We start from the raw sequence: 19,567 nt of genomic DNA on the forward strand, positions 1-19,567 counted from the left end.
GGCCTTGAACCTCATCTGGAAGAGAAGCTCCACCACCTTCCCTCTCTGTGGGCACGCATCACTGCCTCTCCATACCAGACGGGCCACGTTCCTACGGCCCACCTCCTGCCCGGGTGTTGGAAGCGACCAGACCACTTCCCCATTGTTCTCTCGGAAGGCTCCTAGTCCATGTATTTCAATGTAGAAGGACAAGTCGACCTCCCTCCCCTCTACCTGGAGTGTTCTATCTCCTTTCTTAAGTGCCTCCAGAAGGCGTCGTTGCAAGTGACCCTCCCCAGGGGGTGGAAGTGAAGATCTCCCTGGACTGGAGGGGCAGCCGGACCCGGCCCTGACTGATTAATAACCGCATTACCAGAATATACCCCAGCAATATCTGCCCTGAGAATTGCCACTTCTCCAGTGGCACCTGAAGAGTTAACTTCACCACCCCTAGCATTCAAACCACTCACATCCCCATCATGCACACCACTACTACTCCCATCAATAACACCACTCCCTCCCCCAGTCTGCACAACATTCATACTACTACTACTCCCCCCATCCATCACCTCCATACACTCAGTAGCTGGGCTGGCTTTATGGATCAGTGTGGCAGGTTTTAGCACTGTTTTTCGTGTCTCAGTCCCAACAGTCTCTTTAGCTGCGGATGCCATGACAGGTGACGCACATGGCCCCGCATCACTACGAACTCTCCCGCTGGAACCTGTTATAGGCTCCAATGTTCTTGACCTGGGAGAGTGGCTTACTGCGTTCCCAGAAGATGCGCCTTCCCGCTGCCATCCCGCAGAGCCCACAGCAGGAGACACGGCAACCGGAACTGCTGTCACTCCAGGTGGATGTGACATTCTGGAACCTTCCTCACCAGTCCCTGATGCCTGGGCACCCCCCACAGAGGAGCGTCCTGCAGCACCCGAGACTCCCGAGTGGCCCTGAACCTTCCTGTCCGGCCCTTCTTTACCTTTACTATGGCCGCCCCCACTACTGACACAAGCAGGAGCGGCTTTCTCCGCCATCTTGCCATCTCTCTCTCCTCCTTGGTGGCCCCATTCCACATCAGAAATGGGGACTGGCAGTGTAGAGGAGTCACCAGCCGCCCGGACTGCTGGAATGGAGTGAACACAAGACTCACACTCTCTTGCTTTTTTGCTGCTTTTCTTTTTACAGGAACATCATCACCGAGCTCTTCTCCAAATGTGAAGGCCTCCATCCTCATGGGGGAGTCCTGCCTGACTATGGCCTGTAGTAGCCTCCATCCTCAGGGGGGACTCCTGCCTGACTATGGCCTGTAGTAGCCTCCATCTGACAGACCATCATCATCATCAGTGTCTGGCAGGGCCACCTGCGCTGCCATAATGCTGTAGCTCTCCTGCATGCTTTGGGGGGTACTTTGGGTGACATCAGAGTGGTGGTCTTCATTCAGCACACAGTCCTCCTCCTTACACTCAACCAAGTCCTCAGCTTTCACAGCCTCCTCAGCCTCCATTTCTTCCTCCTCACCACTACTACTCTCCCCAAGTGCCGGCCGGATGATCCGCAGAAAACTGACCTGTTAGTTTTGTTCCAGCGCCGCATGGGATCACGGCCGAAGTGTGTACGATGTGTGTACGCTCAGGCCGGGATCCCATTCAACATAAAGCTATGTCACACACCGCAAAACTACGGCCGTAGTTTTACACAGTGTGAACATAGCCTAAGGCTTGGTTTACACTATGTATATTTCAGGCAGTATTGTGGTCCTCATCAGGGCCGTCTTAACAGCATTATGGGCCCCTGGGCAGAGGTGCGAATTGGGCCCCCCACGGCCGCCGCCATCAACCCCCCCCCCCCCCATCTTTGCAACCCCGCCCCTAGCCAGTACAATTACTTCTGCCCCCCCCTACACACACACTACCCCCATCTGCCCCCCCCTACACACACACTACCCCCATCTGCCCCCCCCTACACACACACTACCCCCATCTGCCCCCCCTACACACACACTACCCCCATCTGCCCCCCCCTACACACACACTACCCCCATCTCCCCCCCCTACACACACACTACCCCCATCTCCCCCCCCCCTACACACACACTACCCCCATCTCCCCCCCCCTACACACACACTACCCCCATCTGCCCCCCTAAAAACACACTACCCCCATCTGACCCCCCTCCTCCCCCTACACACACTACCCCCATCCTCCTCCCCCTACCCCCATCCTCCTCCTACACACATTACCCCCATTTTCCTCCCCCTACACACACACACACAACCCCCACCTGACCCATACACACACACACTACCCCCATCCTCCTCCCCCACCTGACCCATACACACACACACTACCCCCATCCTCCTCCCCCTACACACACACACTACCCCCATCCTCCTCCTCCTACACACTACCCCCATCCTCCTCCTCCTACACACACTACCCCCATCCTCCTACACACACACTACTACCCCCATCCTCCTCCTCCTACACACACTACCCCCATCCTCCTCCTCCTACACACACTACCCCCATCCTCCTCCTCCTACACACACACTACCCCCATCCTCCTCCTCCTACACACACTACCCCCATCCTCCTCCTCCTACACACACTACCCCCATCCTCCTCCTCCTACACACACTACCCCATCATCCTCCTCCTACACACACACTACTACCCCCATCCTCCTCCTCCTACACACACTACCCCCATCCTCCTCCTCCTACACACACACTACTACCCCCATCCTCCTCCTCCTACACACACACTACTACCCCCTCCTCCTCCTCCTACACACACTACCCCCATCCTCCTCCTCCTACACACTACCCCCATCCTCCTCCTCCTACACACACACTACTACCCCCATCCTCCTCCTACACACACTACCCCCATCCTCCTCCTCCTACACACACTACTACCCCCATCCTCCTCCTCCTACACACACTACCCCCATCCTCCTCCTACACACACTACTACCCCCATCCTCCTCCTCCTACACACACTACTACCCCCATCCTCCTCCTCCTACACACACTACTACCCCCATCCTCCTCCTCCTACACACACACTACTACCCCCATCCTCCTCCTACACACACTACCCCCATCCTCCTCCTACACACACTACCCCCATCCTCCTCCTCCTACACACACTACCCCCATCCTCCTCCTACACACACACTACTACCCCCATCCTCCTCCTACACACACTACTCCCATCCTCCTCCTACACACACTACTCCCATCCTCCTCCTACACACACTACTCCCATCCTCCTCCTACACACACTACCCCCATCCTCCTCCTACACACACACACACTACCCTCATCCTCCTCCTCCTACACACACACTACTACCCCATCCTCCTCCTCCTACACACACTACTACCCCCATCCTCCTCCTACACACACTACCCCCATCCTCCTCCTCCTACACACACACTACCCCCATCCTCCTCCTCCTACACACACTACCCCCATCCTCCTCCTCCTACACACACTACTACCCCCATCCTCCTCCTACACACACTACCCCCATCCTCCTCCTCCTACACACACACTACCCCCATCCTCCTCCTCCTACACACACTACCCCCATCCTCCTCCTCCTACACACACTACCCCCATCCTCCTCCACACTACCCCCATCCTCCTCCTCCTACACACACTACCCCCATCCTCCTCCTCCTACACACACTACCCCCATCCTCCTCCACACTACCCCCATCCTCCTCCTCCTACACACACTACCCCCATCCTCCTCCTACACACTACTACCCCATCCTCCTCCTCCTACACACACTACCCCCATCCTCCTCCTCCTACACACACTACCCCCATCCTCCTCCTACACACACTACTCCCATCCTCCTCCTACACACACACTACCCCCATCCTCCTCCTACACACACTACTCCCATCCTCCTCCTCCTACACACACACACTACCCCCATCCTCCTCCTCCTACACACACTACCCCCATCCTCCTCCTCCTACACACACACTACTACCCCCATCCTCCTCCTCCTACACACACTACCCCCATCCTCCTCCTCCTACACACACTACCCCATCATCCTCCTCCTACACACACACTACTACCCCCATCCTCCTCCTCCTACACACACTACCCCCATCCTCCTACACACACACTACTACCCCCATCCTCCTCCTCCTACACACACACTACTACCCCCATCCTCCTCCTACACACACTACCCCCATCCTCCTCCTCCTACACACTACCCCCATCCTCCTCCTACACACACTACCCCCATCCTCCTCCTCCTACACACACTACCCCCATCCTCCTCCTCCTACACACACTACTACCCCCATCCTCCTCCTCCTACACACACACTACTACCCCCATCCTCCTCCTACACACACTACCCCCATCCTCCTCCTACACACACTACCCCCATCCTCCTCCTCCTACACACACACTACTACCCCTATCCTCCTCCTCCTCCTACACACACACTACTACCCCCATCCTCCTCCTACACACACTACCCCCATCCTCCTCCTCCTACACACTACCCCCATCCTCCTCCTCCTACACACACTACCACCATCCTCCTCCTCCTACACACACTACCCCCATCCTCCTCCTCCTACACACACACTACTACCCCCATCCTCCTCCTCCTACACACACTACCCCCATCCTCCTCCTACACACACTACTACCCCCATCCTCCTCCTCCTACACATACTACTACCCCCATCCTCCTCCTCCTACACACTACCCCCATCCTCCTCCTCCTACACACACACTACTACCCCCATCCTCCTCCTACACACACTACCCCCATCCTCCTCCTCCTACACACACTACTCCCATCCTCCTCCTCCTACACACACTACCCCCATCCTCCTCCTACACACACTACCCCCATCATCCTCCTCCTACACACACTACCCCCATCCTCCTCCTCCTACACACACACTACTACCCCTATCCTCCTCCTCCTCCTACACACACACTACTACCCCCTCCTCCTCCTCCTACACACACTACCCCCATCCTCCTCCTCCTACACACTACCCCCATCCTCCTCCTCCTACACACACACTACTACCCCTATCCTCCTCCTCCTCCTACACACACACACACTGCCAACCCCCCCGGCCGCTAACACTATTCCCCACACACTATCCCTGCAGACCGCCATCCCCCGCCCCAAACACACACAGTAATCCTCCGGGGGTTACAATACTCACCCCGGTGGCCGTGCAGCAGCCTGAGGTAAAGGACAGCGGCAGGGGAGAGGTCCCGACGTACGAGGGCACTAAGTGATGCCGGCCAATCCCGCTCCCGCGGCCCGCCAGCGCCGAAGTAACAGCAGCATGGGGCCTCTGATAGTGATCTCTCACAGGCCCCGGCTGCTGTTATTTCGGCGCTGGCGGGATCAAAAAGACTTTCGGGGCCCCCTCGGACGCAAGGGCCCCCGGGCAGCCGCCTACCTTGCCCAATGGGTAAGACGGCCCTGGTCCTCATAGCAACCAAAACCAGGAGTGGATTGAAAACACAGAAAGGATCTGGTCACACAATGATGAAATTGAGTGGATGGCCGCCATATAATGGCAAATATTTGCTGTTATCTTTAAACAACGACCGTTGTATTGAAATAATGGCCGTTATTTACTGTTATATGACGGCCATCCACTCAATTTCATCATTGTGTGACCAGATCCTTTCTGTGTTTTTAATCCACTCCTGGTTTTGGTTGCTATGAGGACCACAATACTGACTGAAATATACGTAGTGTGAACCCAGCCTAAGAAGGGAATTTGATAATGGGAAGGTTGCACAAACTTGTTATCAATCAACAGAATTGTGAATGCAGCTCTGGAATATAAAATGTTATGTATTTGCAAAACCTTTTTTTTTTTTTTTTTATTTATCTAGATTCACTTTATGTGATGGTGATGATGATGTTATAGTATCACACCTCCAGGTAACCTCCCTTCTGTCTTCCAGGCTGCCTCTCCGCTCTGGTGTATCAGCACTCCATTACCCCCCTGGCATTGCCCTGCAAGCTGGTGATACCCAGCCGAGGTAAGGCTCTGCTGCACTACCAAAGGTCACAGCTCAGCTCTACTACCAGAGGTCACAGCACAGCTCTACTATCCTAGGTCACAGCTCAGCTCTACTACCAGAGGTCACAGCTCAGCTGTACTACCATACATCACACCTAACCTGGCAGATCTGTAGTAACACTGTTCTTGGATTGGCTGCTTCTATGCGAATCTTACATCTGATAACTGGGGGGTATCTGGGGTATATACAGTATATAGTGTCATAGTTGGGAGGGATATCTGGCATATATAGTGTGATAACTGGGGATATATACAGTATATAGTGTGATAACTGGGGGGTATCTGGGGTATATACAGTAAATAGTGTGATAGTTGGGTGGTATCTGGGGTATATAGTGTAATAGCTGGGGGGATATCTGGGATATATAGTGTGATAACTGGGGGTATATACAGTATATAGTGTGATAACTGGGGGTATATACAGTATATAGTGTGATAGCTGGGGGTATCTGGGGTATATACAGTATAAAGTGTGATAGCTGGAGGGGTATCTGGGGTATATAGTATATTAGCTGGGGGGCTAATCTGGGGTATATACAGTATATAGTGTGATAGCTGGGGGTATATACATTATATAGTGTGATAGCTGGGGGGTATATACAGTATATAGTGTGATAGCTGGGGGGGTATATACAGTATACAGATAAGTGATAGCTGGGGGGTATATACAGTATATAGTGTGATAGCTGGGGGGTATATACAGTATATAGTGTGATAGCTGGGGGTATATACATTATATAGTGTAATAGATGGGGGTATATACAGTATGCAATGTGATAGCTGGGGGGTATATACAGTATATAGATAAGTGATAGCTGGGGGTATATACAGTATACAGTGTGATAGCTGGGGGTATATACAGTATATAGTGTGATAGCTGGGGGGTATATACAGTATATAGTGTGATAGCTGGGGGGGTATATACAGTATACAGATAAGTGATAGCTGGGGGGTATATACAGTATATAGTGTGATAGCTGGGGGGTATATACAGTATATAGTGTGATAGCTGGGGGTATATACAGTATATAGATAAGTGATAGCTGGGGGTATATACAGTATATAGATAAGTGATAGCTGGGGGTATATACAGTATATAGATAAGTGATAGGTGGGGGTATATACAGTATATAGTGTGATAGCTGGGGGTATATACAGTATATAGATAAGTGATAGCTGGGGGGTATATACAGTATATAAATAAGTGATAGCTGCGGGGTATATACAGTATATAGATAAGTGATAGCTGGGGTATATACAGTATATAGAGAAGTGATAGCTGGGGTATATACAGTATATAAAGAAGTGATAGCTGGGGTATATACAGTATATAGAGAAGTGATAGCTGGGGTATATACAGTATATAGAGAAGTGATAGCTGGGGTATATACAGTATATAAAGAAGTGATAGCTGGGGTATATACAGTATATAGAGAAGTGATAGCTGGGGTATATACAGTATATAAAGAAGTGATAGCTGGGGTATATACAGTATATAGAGAAGTGATAGCTGGGGTATATACAGTATATAGAGAAGTGATAGCTGGGGTATATACAGTATATAGAGAAGTGATAGCTGGGGGTATATACAGTATATAGATAAGTGATATCTGGGGGTATATACAGTATATAGATAAGTGATATCTGGGGGTATATACAGTATATAGAGAAGTGATAGCTGGGGGGGTATATACAGTATATAGAGAAGTGATAGCTGGGGGTATATACAGTATATAGAGAAGTGATAGCTGGGGGTATATACAGTATATAGAGAAGTGATAGCTGGGGTATATACAGTATATAGAGAAGTGATAGCTGGGGTATATACAGTATATAGAGAAGTGATAGCTGGGGGTATATACAGTATATAGATAAGTGATATCTGGGGGTATATACAGTATATAGATAAGTGATATCTGGGGGTATATACAGTATATAGAGAAGTGATAGCTGGGGGGGTATATACAGTATATAGAGAAGTGATAGCTGGGGTATATACAGTATATAGAGAAGTGATAGCTGGGGTATATACAGTATATAGAGAAGTGATAGCTGGGGGTATATACAGTATATAGAGAAGTGATATCTGGGGGTATATACAGTATATAGATAAGTGATAGCTGGGGGTATATACAGTATATAGAGAAGTGATAGCTGCTCTCTTGTAACCTCTCATGTTGTTTCTTTTAGATCCGTCCGATGAGACCAGAGAAACAGCGACACCGACCAACAGTGATCTGCTGAAACAGGGGGCAGGTGAGTGGCCGGGTGGGGGGCTATATACAGTATATAGTGCTATAGCATAGTTAAGTGATATACAAATAAAGAGTCAAAGATACGTGCACTCACCGATGTAGTGTGCCGCTGGGGTACTTTACTGGAGGTTACATCCACACATGCAGGGAGGGGGGAGTGGAGGCAGGTGTATTCTCAGGTGTAGACAACAATTGTTTCACGTGTTCCCACGCTTCTTCCGGTCTACGGAATTCGGAAGAAGCGTGGGAACACGTGAAACAATTGTTGTCTACACCTGAGAATACACCTGCCTCCACTCCCCCCTCCCTGCATGTGTGGATGTAACCTCCAGTAAAGTACCCCAGCGGCACACTACATCGGTGAGTGCACGTATCTTTGACTCTTTATTTGTACATTACCTTACTGCTTATACGGAGCACCCTGAGTTCAGTGGCCATATTGGGGACACCCCGCTGGTCTCTTTCCTGTGAATCCGGCTGCCGGAGATTGCGAGGGCGGTGCGATCCACTCCTCCTTTCCCGTGATAGTTAAGTGATAGCTGGTGGGGTATATACACAGTATACATGCTCAGTCACTGTCCCCTCCTCCTAATGTGCTAAGTGCTTGAGGACACACATGCTCAGTCACTGTCTCCTCCCCCTGATGAGCTGAGTGCTGGAGGACACACATGCTCAGTCACTGTCCCCTCCTCCTAATGTGCTAAGTGCTTGAGGACACACATGCTCAGTCACTGTCTCCTCCCCCTGATGAGCTGAGTGCTGGAGAACACACGCGCTCAGTCACTGTCTCCTCCCCCTGATGAGCTAAGTGCTGTAGGACACACATGCTCAGTCACTGTCTCCTCCTCTTGATGTGCTGGAGGACACACATGCTCAGTCACTGTCTCCTACCCCTGATGAGCTGAGTGCTGGAGGACACACATGCTCAGTCACTGTCCCCTCCCCCTGATGAGCTGAGTGCTGGAGGACACACATGCTCAGTCACTGTCTCCTCCTCCTGATGAGCTGAGTGCTGGAGGACACATTCTTACACCCCCCACCCCCATAGGTCTGTGCCTGATAATAGAAGCCAATAGGAATGGCATAGAAGGGGCAGAGAAATATACTGTCAGCTGACAGAGGAGGAAGAAGACTGATTCTGTATCCTCCAGCACCACAGAGGAGGAAAAGCACAAAGGGGGACAGAATTATTTACAGTGGTCCCTCGGTTTAAGAGTAATTTGAATTGAGAGCACTTTACAAGGGGAGATCCCAGATTTTTAAAATAGTGACTTGGTGTAAGAGCATTGCTTTGGTGTAGGAGCTCCCTGTACTGGGTGGGAGGGGGAGTGGGGGAGGGGCATGGTCTGCATAGCGGGGTCTACAGCCCTGTACTCTGACCCAGGAAGTCTCCCTCACCTTCCAAATCACAGCAGATCCACTTCAGGCTGGGGCTTGCATCAGGGGACAGGACTGTGGAGGTAATGTCTCCATGTAACCCCTCTCTCCCCGGACAGAGAGTGTTGCATGTATGTGCCCACATCTGCCCTGCTCATTCCTTCATGCTCCCTGCAGTCTCTGTCAGCCCTTGTGTTACCCATCCTCTCCATTCCTGCTATAATGTGCCTGCACTTACACTCAGCTATACACACTGCTGCTATAATGTGCCTGCACTCAAAATCAGCTATACACACTGCTGCTATGATGTGCCTTCACTTACACTCAGCTATACACACTGCTGCTATAATGTGCCTGCACTTACACTCAGCTATACACACTGCTGCTATAATGTGGCTGCACTTACACTCAGCTATACACACTGCTGCTAAAATGTGCCTGCACTCAAAATCAGCTATACACACTGCTGCTATAATGTGCCTTCACTTACACTCAGCTATACACACTGCTGCTATGATGTGCCTGCACTTACACTGCGCCATTCACACTGCTGTAAAGAGAAGTTTCTGTCTCTGTCCTCCTGCACAGCTCTGTAATTCTCACTTCCTGATTGGTCCATGCTGTACACACCCCTTCCCCATTGCTGTCATGTGACCACACAGCCCTCTGACAGCAGCCCTGCTTCTCTTTTCTAGCCTGTTGTACTACACTACTGCATTATGGGGATCTGCAGCTCCATCCTGTATCTACAAGCTGCTGCTGCTGTGTTATCAGGGTTATACAGTTACTATACATTATACACCACATGCTGCTATACTGTACAGTAACTTATATATCACATATCCAGCTGCTGCTGTGTTATCAGGATTATACAGTTACTATACATTATATACCACATGCTGCTATACTGTACAGTAACTTATATATCACATATCCAGCTGCAGTGTTATCAGGGTTATACAGTTACTATACATTATATACCACATGCTGATTGCTATACTGTACAGTAACTTATATATCACATATCCAGCTGCTGTGTTATCAGGATTATACAGTTACTATACATTATATACCACATGCTGCTATACTGTACAGTAACTTATATATCACATATCCAGCTGCTGCTGTGTTATCAGGGTTATACAGTTACTATACATTATACACCACATGCTGCTATACTGTACAGTAACTTATATATCACATATCCAGCTGCTGCTGTGTTATCAGGGTTATACAGTTACTATACATTATACACCACATGCTGCTATACTGTACAGTAACTTATATATCACATATCCAGCTGCTGCTGTGTTATCAGGGTTATACAGTTACTATACATTATATACCACATGCTGCTATACTGTACAGTAACTTATATATCACATATCCAGCTGCTGTGTTATCAGGGTTATACAGTTACTATACATTATACACCACATGCTGCTATACTGTACAGTAACTTATATATCACATATCCAGCTGCTGCTGTGTTATCAGGGTTATACAGTTACTATACATTATATACCACATGCTGATTGCTATACTGTACAGTAACTTATATATCACATATCCAGCTGCTGTGTTATCAGGATTATACAGTTACTATACATTATATACCACATGCTGCTATACTGTACAGTAACTTATATATCACATATCCAGCTGCTGCTGTGTTATCAGGGTTATACAGTTACTATACATTATACACCACATGCTGCTATACTGTACAGTAACTTATATATCACATATCCAGCTGCTGCTGTGTTATCAGGGTTATACAGTTACTATACATTATACACCACATGCTGCTATACTGTACAGTAACTTATATATCACATATCCAGCTGCTGCTGTGTTATCAGGGTTATACAGTTACTATACATTATATACCACATGCTGCTATACTGTACAGTAACTTATATATCACATATCCAGCTGCTGTGTTATCAGGGTTATACAGTTACTATACATTATACACCACATGCTGCTATACTGTACAGTAACTTATATATCACATATCCAGCTGCTGCTGTGTTATCAGGGTTATACAGTTACTATACATTATATACCACATGCTGCTATACTGTACAGTAACTTATATATCACATATCCAGCTGCTGTGTTATCAGGGTTATACAGTTACTATACATTATACACCACATGCTGCTATACTGTACAGTAACATATATCACATATCCAGCTGCTGTGTTATCAGGGTTATACAGTTACTATACATTATATACCACATGCTGCTATAATGTACAGTAACTTATATATCACATATCCAGCTGCTGCTGTGTTATCAGGGTTATACAGTTACTATACATTATACACCACATGCTGCTATACTGTACAGTAACTTATATATCACATATCCAGCTGCTGCTGTGTTATCAGGGTTATACAGTTACTATACATTATATACCACATGCTGCTATACTGTACAGTAACTTATATATCACATATCCAGCTGCTGCTGTGTTATCAGGGTTATACAGTTACTATACATTATACACCACATACTGATTGCTATACTGTACAGTAACTTATATATCACATATCCAGCTGCTGTGTTATCAGGGTTATATAGTTACTATACATTATATACCACATGCTGCTATACTGTACAGTAACTTATATATCACATATCCAGCTGCTGTGTTATCAGAGTTATACAGTTACTATACATTATATACCACATGCTGATTGCTATACTGTACAGAAACTTATATATCACATATCCAGCTGCTGCTGTGTTATCAGGGTTATGCAGTTACTATACATTATATACCACATGCTGCTATACTGTACAGAAACTTATATATCACATATCCAGCTGCTGCTGTGTTATCAGGGTTATACAGTTACTATACATTATACACCACATGCTGATTGCTATACTGTACAGTAACTTATATATCACATATCCAGCTGCTATGTTATCAGGGTTATACAGTTACTATACATTATATACCACATGCTGCTATACTGTACAGTAACTTATATATCACATATCCAGCTGCTGTGTTATCAGGGTTATACAGTTACTATATATTATATACCACATGCTGCTATACTGTACAGTAACTTATAATATCACAGATTCTGCTGCTTCTCATTGTTTCATCTCTTCTACATGTTATTCAGAATAATAATCAGTATAATTGGGGTTTGGAACCAATTGTCTGCAGATAAGTGATTTCTTATGGGGAAATTTGCTTTGGTGTAAGAGTGATTTGGATTACAAGTGCCGCCCCAGAACAGGTTATACTCCTAATCCAAAGCACCACTGTGTACAATATTTATGCTGTAACCAGAGTTACTTAGAACAGGTGGGGAAGGAGATTGTAATAATCTGTGGCAAACTCTTATCTCTTCCTGCAGCCTGCAATGTGTTGTTTGTGAATTCGATTGACATGGAATCTCTGACAGGACCGCAGGCCATTGCCAAGACCATTGCTGAGACACTCTCCGCTGACCCTCAACCCATTGCAACTGTCATCCACTTTAAAGTGTCCGCTCAGGGCATCACCTTAACCGACAATCAGAGAAAGTGAGAAAAACACATTGATTGCACTATATAACTACTATAATACTGCTCCTATATACAGGAATATAACTACTATAATACTGCTCCTATATACAGGAATATAACTACTGTAATACTGCTCCCTATATACATGGATATAACTACTATAATACTGCTCCTACATACAGGAATATACTACTATAATACTGCTCCTATATACAGGAATATAACTACTATAATACTGCTCCTATATACAGGGATATAACTACTATAATACTGCTCCTATATACAGGAATATACTACTATAATACTGCTCCCTATATACAGGAATATACTACTATAATACTGCTCCTATATACAGGGATATAACTACTATAATACTGCTCCTATATACAGGAATATAACTACTATAATACTGCCCCTATATACAGGAATATAACTACTATAATACTGCTCCTATATACAGGGATATAACTACTATTATACTGCTCCTATATACAGGAATATAACTACTATAATACTGCTCCTATATACAGGAATATACTACTATAATACTGCTCCTATATACAGGAATATAACTACTATAATACTGCTCCTATATACAGGGATATACTATAATACTGCTCCCTATATACAGGGATATAACTACTATAATACTGCTCCTATATACGGAATATACTACTATAATACTGCTCCTATATACAGGAATATAACTACTATAATACTGTTCCTATATACAGGGATATAACTACTATAATACTGCTCCTATATACAGGGATATACTACTATAATACTGCTCCTATATACAGGAATATACTACTATAATACTGCTCCTATATACAGGGATATAACTACTATAATACTGCTCCTATATACAGGAATATACTACTATAATACTGCTCCCTATATACAGGAATATACTACTATAATACTGCCCCTATATACAGGAATATAACTACTATAATACTGCTCCTATATACAGGAATATAACTACTATAATACTGCTCCTATATACAGGGATATACTACTATAATACTGCTCCTATATACAGGAATATAACTACTATAATACTGCTCCTATATACATGAATATACTACTATAATACTGCTCCTATACACAGGAATATACTACTATAATACTGTACTATATACAGGGATATAACTACTATAATACTGCTCCTATGTACAGGAATATACTAATATAATACTGCTCCTATATACAGGAATATAACTACTATAATACTGCTCCTATATACAGGAATATACTACTATAATACTGCTCCTACATACAGGAATATAACTACTATAATACTGCTCCTATATACATGAATATACTACTATAATACTGCTCCTATACACAGGAATATACTACTATAATACTGTACTATATACAGGGATATAACTACTATAATACTGCTCCTATGTACAGGAATATACTAATATAATACTGCTCCTATATACAAGAATATAACTACTATAATACTGCTCCTATATAGAGGAATATACTACTATAATACTGCTCCTATATACAGGAATATACTACTATAATACTGCTCATATATACAGGAATATAAGTACTATAGTACTGCTCCTATATACAGGGATATAACTACTATAATAATGCTCCTATATACAGGAATATAAGTACTATAATACTGCCGCTATATACAGGAATATCCTACTATAATACTGCTCCCTATATACAGGGATATAACTACTATAATACTGCTTCTATATACAGGGATATAACTACTATAATACTGCTCCTATATACAGGAATATACTACTATAATACTGCTCCCTATATACAGGGATATAACTACTATAATACTGCTCCTATATACAGGGATATACTACTATAATACTGCTCCTATATACAGGGATATAACTACTATAATACTGCACTATATACAGGAATATAACTACTATAATACTGCTCCTATATACAGGGATATACTACTATAATACTGCTCCTATATACAGGGATATCACTACTATAATACTGCTCCTATATACAGGGATATAACTACTATAATACTGCTCCTATATACAGGAATATACTACTATAATACTGCTCCTATATACAGGAATATACTACTATAATACTGCTCCTATATACAGGAATATAACTACTATAATACTGCTCCTATATACAGGAATATACTACTATAATACTGCTCCTATATACAGGAGTATAACTACTATAATACTGCTCCTATATACAGGAATATAACTACTATAATACTGCTCCTATATACAGGGATATAACTACTATAATACTGCCCCTATATACAGGAATATACTACTATAATACTGCTCCTATACACAGGAATATAACTACTATAATACTACTCCTATATACATGAATATACTACTATAATACTGCTCCTATACACAGGAATATACTACTATAATACTGTACTATATACAGGGATATACTACTATAACACTGCTCCTATACACAGGAATATACCTACTATAATACTGCTCCTATATACAGGAATATAACTTCTATAATACTGCTCCTATATACAGGAATATAACTACTTTAATACTGCTCCTATATACAGGAATATAACTACTATAATACTGCCCCCTATATACAGGGATATAACTACTATAATACTGCTCCTATATACAGGAATATACTACTATAATACTGCTCCCTATATACAGGAATATAACTACTATAATACTTCTCCTATATACAGGGATATACTACTATAATACTGCTCCTATATACAGGAATATACTACTATAATACTGCTCCCTATATACAGGAATATACTACTATAAGGCTGCGTTCACACTACGTATATTTCAGTCAGTATATTTCAGTCTGTATTGCAACCAAAACCAGGAGTGAATTAAAAACACAGAAAGGCTCTGTTCACACAATGGTGAAATTGAGTGGATGGCCGCCATATAACAGTAAATAACGGCCATTATTTCAATACAACAGCCGTTGTTTTAAAATAACAGCAAATATTTGCCATTAAATGGCGGCCATCCACTCAATTTCAACATTGTGTGAACAGAGCCTTTCTGTGTTTTTAATCCACTCCTGGTTTTGGTTGCAATACTGCCTGAAATATACTGACTGAAATATACGTAGTGTGAACGCAGCCTTATACTGCTCCTATATACAGGAATATAACCACTATAATACTGCTCCTATATACAGGGATATAACTACTATAATACTGCTCCCTATATACAGGGATATACTACTATAATACTGCTCCTATATACAGGAATATACTACTATAATACTGCTCCCTATATACAGGAATATAACCACTATAATACTGCTCCTATATACAGGAATATACTACTATAATACTGCTCCTATATACAGGAATATACTACTATAATACTGCTCCTATATACAGGAATATACTACTATAATACTGCTCCTATATACAGGAATATACTACTATAATACTGCTCCTATATACAGGGATATAACTACTATAATACTGCTCCTATACACAAGAATATAACTACTATAATACTGCTCCCTATATACAGGAATATACTACTATAATACTGCTCCTATATACAGTATTATAGTAGTCATATCCCTGTATATAGGAGCAGTATTATAGTAGTTATATTCCTGTATATAGTGGCAGTATTATAGTAGTTCTATTCCTGTATATAGGAGCAGTATTATAGTAGTTATATTCCTGTATATAGGAGCAGTATTATAGTAGTATATCCCTGTATATAGGGATATAAATACTATAATACTGCCCCCTATATACAGGAATATAACTACTATAATACTGCTCCTATATACAGGAATATACTACTATAATACTGCTCCTATATACAGGAAAATACTACTATAATACTGCTCCTATATACAGGAATATAACTACTATAATACTGCTCCCTATATACAGAAATATACTACTATAATACTGCCCCCTATATACAGGGATATAACTACTATAATACTGCTCCTATATACAGGGATATAACTACTATAATACTGCTCCCTATATATACAGGGATATAACTACTATAATACTGCCCCCTGTATACAGGAATATACTACTATAATACTGCTCCCTATATACAGGAATATACTACTATAATACTGCTCCTATATACAGGAATATAACTACTATAATACTGCTCCTATATACAGGAATATAACTACTATAATACTGCTCCTATATACAGGAATATACTACTATAATACTGCTCCTATATACAGGAATATACTACTATAATACTGCTCCTATATACAGGGATATACTACTATAATACTGCCTCCTATATACAGGAATATACTACTATAATACTGCCCCCTATATACAGGGATATACTACTATAATACTGCTCCTATATACAGGGATATACTACTATAATACTGCTCCTATATACAGGAATATACTACTATAATACTGCTCCTATATACAGGAATATAACTACTATAATACTGCTCCTATATACATGAATATACTACTATAATACTGCTCCTATACACAGGAATATACTACTATAATACTGCTCCTATATACAGGAATATAACTACTATAATACTGCTCCTATATACATGAATATACTACTATAATACTGCTCCTATACACAGGAATATACTACTATAATACTGCTCCTATATACAGGAATATAACTACTATAATACTGCTCCTATATACAGGAATATACTACTATAATACTGCTCCCTATATACAGGGATATACTACTATAACACTGCTCTTATATACAGGGATATAACTACTATAATACTGCTCCTATATACAGGAATATAACTACTATAATACAGCTCCTATATACAGGGATATAACTACTATAATACTGCTCCTATATACAGGGATATAACTACTATAATACTGCTCCTATATACAGGAATATAACTACTATAATACTGCTCCTATATACAGGAATATACTACTATAATACTGCCCCCTACATGCTGGTATGTGTAGTGCAGCGTGATCTGGTTATTACCCTCCTGTGCTCTTACAGGTTGTTCTTCAGGAGACATTACCCGCTCAGCTCGGTGACCTTCTGTGATGTGGACCCTCAGGAGAGGAAGTGAGTATCTGGACCAATCACTGATCTCCCAGCACAATAGAACAATATAATAAAGAACAATGACTTTCATACAGTAATGGGCTGCGGCCTGAGATACATTGTCACGTTATGATGTCATCATAGACTCCGCCCCTTCCCATATTGATGATGTCACCTATAGATGTGGTCTGTGCTGTTGTATCGTCCCTCAGCAGCCATAGACATCACCTCTGCTCGCTGCTGGGAAGGACTCAATTCAGCTCCTTACTGACCTGTGACCTTTCCTCCTCTAGGTGGATGAAGACAGATGGGACCCCGGCTAAGTAAGTCCCCCGACTATGTGTCACAGGGTTCTTCCTTATGCGGAGGGTTCTCTCTCACCGAGCACCACCATTCCTTTCTATGGGTTCCTTGGTTATCGGTTCTCATCAGGCTGGGAGCAGTAAGGGGTTAATAAGGAGTCCAGTGTATGATTTACTGCAGGCCTGACCCATCCTCCTCCTCCTCTCTGCACCTATAATAGTTATGGCCCTGGTTGCACTGGGGACACATCAGACTGGGACTAGTAAGGGGGTGCCACGCTCCTGACCCATCCTCCTCCTGAACCATCCTCTTCCTGACCCATCCTCCTCCTGAACCATCCTCTTCCTGAATCATCCTCCTCCTGACCCATCCTCCTCTCTCTGCACCTATAATAGTTATGGCCCCTTGTTGGATTCTCCTCAGGCCGGGACTAGTAAGGGGGTGCCACGCTCCTGACCCATCCTCCTCCTGAACCATCCTCTTCCTGAACCATCCTCCTCCTGACCCATCCTCCTCCTCCTCTCTGCACCTATAATAGTTATGGCCCCTTGTTGGATTCTCCACAGGCCGGGACTAGTAAGGGGGTGCCTCGCTCCTGACCCATCCTCCTCCTGACCCATCCTCCTCTCTCTGCACCTATAATAGTTATGGCCCCTTGTTGGATTCTCCACAGGCCGGGACTAGTAAGGGGGTGCCTCGCTCCTGACCCATCCTCCTCCTGACCCATCCTCCTCTCTCTGCACCTATAATAGTTATGGCCCCTTGTTGGATTCTCCACAGGCCGGGACTAGTAAGGGGGTGCCTCGCTCCTGACCCATCCTCCTCCTGACCCATCCTCCTCTCTCTGCACCTATAATAGTTATGGCCCCTTGTTGGATTCTCCACAGGCCGGGACTAGTAAGGGGGTGCCTCGCTCCTGACCCATCCTCCTCCTGACCCATCCTCCTCTCTCTGCACCTATAATAGTTATGG

The 19,567-nt window shown here is 44.0% G+C and overlaps 1 protein-coding gene across 7 annotated transcripts in view; it reads left to right on the forward strand.

The window, feature by feature from the left end:
• Window positions 1-19,567, forward strand: part of TNS1 (tensin 1) — a 362,619-nt gene that overhangs the window by 336,694 nt on the left and 6,358 nt on the right. For all 7 annotated transcript variants that reach the window (XM_069982318.1, XM_069982317.1, XM_069982319.1 and 4 more), the window contains 5 exons: window positions 5,965-6,042; window positions 8,274-8,339; window positions 13,100-13,268; window positions 18,245-18,313; window positions 18,586-18,615. In XM_069982318.1, coding sequence (XP_069838419.1) covers window positions 5,965-6,042; window positions 8,274-8,339; window positions 13,100-13,268; window positions 18,245-18,313; window positions 18,586-18,615 — 412 coding nt within the window. The remainder of the gene's footprint in view (window positions 1-5,964; window positions 6,043-8,273; window positions 8,340-13,099; window positions 13,269-18,244; window positions 18,314-18,585; window positions 18,616-19,567) is intronic.

This window comes from Dendropsophus ebraccatus, chromosome 9 (assembly GCF_027789765.1).
Source record: "Dendropsophus ebraccatus isolate aDenEbr1 chromosome 9, aDenEbr1.pat, whole genome shotgun sequence".
Taxonomy (NCBI): domain Eukaryota; kingdom Metazoa; phylum Chordata; class Amphibia; order Anura; family Hylidae; genus Dendropsophus; species Dendropsophus ebraccatus.